Genomic DNA, 5,323 nt, shown 5'->3' on the forward strand with positions numbered 1-5,323 from the left:
GCTCTCTTGCTACCTTTGTTTCCTTACTTCTTCTTCATTCTCTTCTTTATATTCTCTCTTTCCTCCTTCCTCCTTTCTTCCTCCTCTTTCTATCCCTTTCTCCTTTTTTTTCTCCCTCCACCTCCTCCCTCTGCCTTCCCCCCGCTCTCCTCCTTGCCTCGAAGGTCCCATGGGAGCCTTGTGGTTCGTCTGCTGGAAGGCATACCAACACCACCGCCGCCACCACTGGAACCTCTCTCTTTTCTCTCTCTTCGCCCTCTCCCTCGCTCGCTCCTTTTTTTTCCTCTTCCCTCTCCTCTCTCTCTCTCTCTTTTTTCCTCCTCTCTTTTTAATGTGGAAGTTTTGAGCAATTGCTGGCTGCTTCTGTGGCTTGGTGGGAATGGCATTTTTAGAAGAATGCCTCATGCTGTGGCTTAAATCCATTCCTGAGTCCCCCCCCAATCACACACAAACTCAAACACACTAACATAGGTGGATACAAGTGGTGGATTTAGACACTCGTGCGCACAAATCTGGATTGCAAAATGCATGGACGTGAACATGCATGCAAAAAACAAGATGTTACTGGCGGATGCACAAAAGCTTTTACTTATTGAGTTCCTAGGAATTCTGAGTTCATAGGAATTATAAAGATGTCACATGCTGACCACAAGCATGAAGCTGTACGGGCAGTCCTCTATATGACTAAAGTCTCAAAGATGAAATCAAACAAGACTCTACAGACGTGCTAGCAGCTCTGTGAAGCTGTTCTTAGGCACAGACGTGCTCACCTTTAAATGCCAACATGCTGATTTTTAGCAGGTATGGCGTCAATCATGTTCACCATCTTGGTTTAGCATGTTCGCATGCTGACCTTAACGAAACAGCATTAAACACAAAGTTCAGCTGAGGCTGTAGGGTATTCGTCAAGTATTGCATAGTATTGGCCTGATGATGGCGCTAGCGTGAAAAATCAGCTATTACAAGCCACTACAATCCGTTCTAAGGGGCACATGGATGTTAGCGCCAAATTTCCATCCATCCGAGACAACCCATCCAAAAGTTGTGGAGACATTTTACTCAAAACCACAAATGTCAACCTCATGGTGGTGTTTGAGGAAATGTCAGTGCATCATAAAAGTGATCAGGATACATCATCTGAAGTTCATTAATGTTGGTGCGAATTTTCATGCCAATCCATCACATAGTCGCTGAGATATTGCAATCTATGCCAAAGTGGTGGACCCACCAACATTACCATCCTTTGAACCATCCCACGAGTGTGAAACATAAGTCCACAAGCTGCAACAATTGAAAATCCTTTATCCTGAGTCATTTGTGTTGTTTTTATTTTCGAGTTTTGTTTTTATTTTAAATGATATTAAAGCCTTTCTCCCTGTCTGCCCTGTCTCTCTGCAGAGTTTTGGAGCACACAGACAGCAACCGAATGACCACCCAGAACATCGGCATTGTGTTTGGACCGACCCTGATGCGCCCGGAGCGGGACAATGGCAACATGGCAGTGAATATGGTTTACCAGAATCAAGCAGTGGAGCTCATCCTCAGCGAGTTTGACCACATCTTTGGAACGAGAGGCCCCTCGTGATCTTTTCGGACAGAGTGGGGTTCAAAAAGCTGCTCCAGATCAGATGAAAGCACAAGTAGTGCAGCATTTGTCCTCTTTGCCTGTTGACTCATGTGGTGTAAAATGGATTTCACATCAAAAGATAATTACGGGGTAAAAAGAACCAGGACAGAAAGCTGCTAATCATGACATCTGGCCTCCATATAAAGCCATGTTAAAACAATAATAGTAAAACAAACCAATTTAGCTGCAATACTTGTGTCTTTGACTGCAGATGTGGAGACCAGCCACGGTGTTCTTTACGGCTGGAACTGACGCCTCCGTGTCACTTTTCCTTGATGTTTCAGACTTGATCAAGATAAATAAAAGCCATAAAAGCGATAAATCTCCTCCAGCCGGCTCAGCTAGCTGAGTATTAATCAGTTATTTATCAAGGAAGGATGTGTCTTAACGTAGCACTGAAACAAAACCATCTCACTGTGAAAACACATGCACCAGCATCTCTTGCAGCAAAGGATGGACACACCTGCAGTGGATGGCATGAATATACTGTAAAATATGCAAACAAGCAAGGAGCAAGCTGGGCGTGCAAACGTGCCCGCATCTCCAATGGAGTCATACAGTGTTTAGATGAAGTTTAACTGGGAAATCTTCATAGATAAAAGCATAATTTCACTGATGGGATGAATGTGCCAAGAGGGCAGAAAATGTTCCTTTCTACCAAATAGTACTTTTTTGTGTGTGGACCTACAAAGCTTCCCTTATTGTACACATTTGGATCTGTCTTATATTTTTATTAGTGCAAACTCTTCAGATTAAGTTAAAAATATCGAATTGTAAATATGTCGAAGACTGTCTTTATCAACTAGTAGCACTTTGCATACAGTGTGTAACCTAAACATTATATATTAGCCAAATTCAAACTGCTTTGAGACTAACAGTGCGTCTTTAAGATGTTGCTTGGACCTGATTGTTAACTCTCCTACAATAAAAAGATAAAGTAAACGAACTGATTTGATCTATTTTGTGATATTTGGTAAGGATGTCTCTGGCAGGTTGTTTATACCGAGCGATGGGTTTGCGTGAGAGATAGTAGAAGTGTGTGAAGGTATGTGGGCCTCAGAGACGCAGCGGGCGGAGGCATCCCCTGTGATTGGTGCAAATGCTGCTTTTAATAACAGAACAAAAGAGGAACTGGAAATGCATATGTTTAAAAAATGTGGATTTTCCCCAAAACCCTCTCACTCTCTCACTCTGTGGCTTTGGTAATTTTATATTGACTGTGGGTTTGGCAAAAGACAAAAAAGAGCAGAAAAGAGGCTCAGGGGGGAGTGGAGGACGAGGGGAGCTCATAGCTCATAGATTTTGCAAAGTTTTATTAGATGTATTTATTCATTTTTATGTTCATATTATTTCAGGTCCTGTGAGTGCGTGGGGAGGAGCTAAAACAATGTGTAGCTGATTGTTCTCAACGTTTGATGTGCATTTCCAAGGTCGTCCTTACATTTGATTGACGCAGAGAGATTTTCTACTTAAACAGACAACCACGTTTGTTTATTTGATCAAAACGTATGTGTTCACATAATCACAGTTTATATATGCATCCCCCCAGGCAGTGTTTTGATAGCCATTTGTCTCAGAGCCTTCTCACATTAGATTGAATGTTTCCATTTATTCAATTATGGAAGGAAAATATAACACCCTGAAAACATCAAGTATTTTTACTGGATGTTTCTCTCTCTTTCTCTCTTTTGAAATTGAAGGGACTTTTTCTGTCAATAAAAACCGAGTGGTATTAAACTGCTGTAGACTCCAGCTCTGTGATGTGTCTTATTTCACTTGGTGTGATGGTGCTAATCACTCCCTAAAATAGAAACAGTCCATCAGAGACACAATCAGACACCCCTCCCTCTTAATCAGCAGTGTGTTGGCAGTGAAAGTCAAACACTATTACTTCATCTTTAAATGCCCTTCTTTTCTTTCTTCGGTTTCTTTCTTCTTTCTTTGTTTTCTTTCTTTCTTTGATTTATTAGGGATGTGTAATATAACAGCAGCACTCTGAATATTCATTAAAAAAAACAATACAAAAATATCAATTGTGCTTTTGTATAGGTATTGTAGTCAAATATGCAGTCGTTACTCTGTCGACAAAAGAGCAGAAGTGCTGGAAACCTTTGGGGATATTTGTGTACAACCACAGATTTATGATGCATGAACTGGTGATATGTAACAACCCGACATTAGCGCAAAACCATTTTGCATGTGTAGGTAGTTATTTTGTTTGCTGCAACGCTAAAACAGAAATGTTTTTGAAGATGTGTATGTATTTATTAAAAATTCATTGAAGTAAGAGAAGGAGAATGTTGCGACATGTTTTCATGTGTTACGTGTTTTTGATCCAAGTCACTCTCAGAGCTGATTTCACTTTTACAGGCTAAATTTAAATGAGCCACTTTAGAAAGTATACATTGTGGTAATTTGGTTGGCCGGCTCTACCGTAATGAGTCTTTACAGTTTTATTTTTACAGGATGTGATACAACTGCGATGGGATAAAGCAAACAACTGACCCCTTTCTTACTTTTGTCTTTTGTTAAATTGTTTAATTCATTTTTGAAGAAAGGAGTGACTGGATGGAAATGAGTGTCTTCCCTAAAGATTACAGTATAATGGCTATGATATCTGGTATACTGGTTGAAGAACAGTTTCGCTGCCCACCTCTGAAATACATCTGTAACTGTGTCTTTACACGTAGGCCTGCTTGCTGGTACAGGGAATCGAAACTTAAATATGCTCAGCCCCCAATCTGACAACCTGTTGCTCATAGATGGGACTTGCAGCGTGTTGCAAGTGATGTTGAGGTTGCTGTCTGACTTTACACCACAAATATAAAGGAAGGCTGTTCCAAATTAAATGTCACCTTACTCATTGTCGAGTCCAAAACCACCCAAGCTATCAAAAAAAAAAAAAAAGCGTCATAATACTGTCAATTGTTGGTGCTACGGTTGACTAAGTGCTGCTGATGCATGGCACCCAAAAGGATCTGACCTACGTCACCCAGCGGGGGTTTGTTAATGTTACGGTTAGCCGATTGTTTACTCAACCTACTGTTAAACCTAAAGCTCAGTGTATCAAATACCAGCAGAGCTTCTCAGCCCCTGCTTGCCCCAGCCACAGACACAGGTTTACAGGCATGAAGCAGCCACCTCTGATGAATCATCATGCAAACAGGCAGAGCCACAAAGAAGTTGATGTAACAAAGCAGTCTGCAGATTGTGAGCGGTGGTGGAAACAGTTTACTGTGATGGGAAACTGAGTAGCCAGGCCACAACTAATCTTCAAAACTGTGTTATGTGTCAAGATGGCTGTGATTACACTGAATTTTAACAACAAACATTCAATTTGATAGTTTAATAGTGATCATTTAATTGAGCTGATTTGAAATAACTTAATCCACCAAAATCAAAACTGGCTTGAAATGATTAAACTAAAAATCTTGTTAGATTTTTTCTGTCTCATGTCAAATAAACAATAAAATTATAATTGATGGCTGATTCATAATTAGAAAAATCAATGAAATACAAGATTCTGGTGACAAAGTATGTACAATTTTATTACAAATATCCACAAACATGCAAAAAATATATATATAAAAAGTTGATACAAAAGTTGCACGGGTGCCAGTAAAAGAGATTAAAAAAAAGTGTGCAGACACAGAGTGAAAGTAAACCTTTTTTCTTTGCCTATTTTTGACCCAGAAA

At 40.2% G+C, this 5,323-nt stretch overlaps 1 protein-coding gene across 7 annotated transcripts in view; it reads left to right on the forward strand.

Moving 5' to 3' along the window:
- The window catches only part of arhgap9 (Rho GTPase activating protein 9), a 40,082-nt gene extending 37,505 nt beyond the window's left edge, over positions 1-2,577 (forward strand). For all 7 annotated transcript variants that reach the window (XM_027279218.1, XM_027279219.1, XM_027279222.1 and 4 more), the window contains one exon: positions 1,399-2,577. In XM_027279218.1, the coding sequence (XP_027135019.1) occupies positions 1,399-1,585 (187 nt within the window). In that variant the 3' untranslated portion in view covers positions 1,586-2,577. The remainder of the gene's footprint in view (positions 1-1,398) is intronic.
- The last annotated feature ends 2,746 nt before the right edge of the window (positions 2,578-5,323 follow it).

This window comes from Larimichthys crocea, chromosome VI, assembly GCF_000972845.2.
Source record: "Larimichthys crocea isolate SSNF chromosome VI, L_crocea_2.0, whole genome shotgun sequence".
Lineage (NCBI taxonomy): Eukaryota > Metazoa > Chordata > Actinopteri > Sciaenidae > Larimichthys > Larimichthys crocea.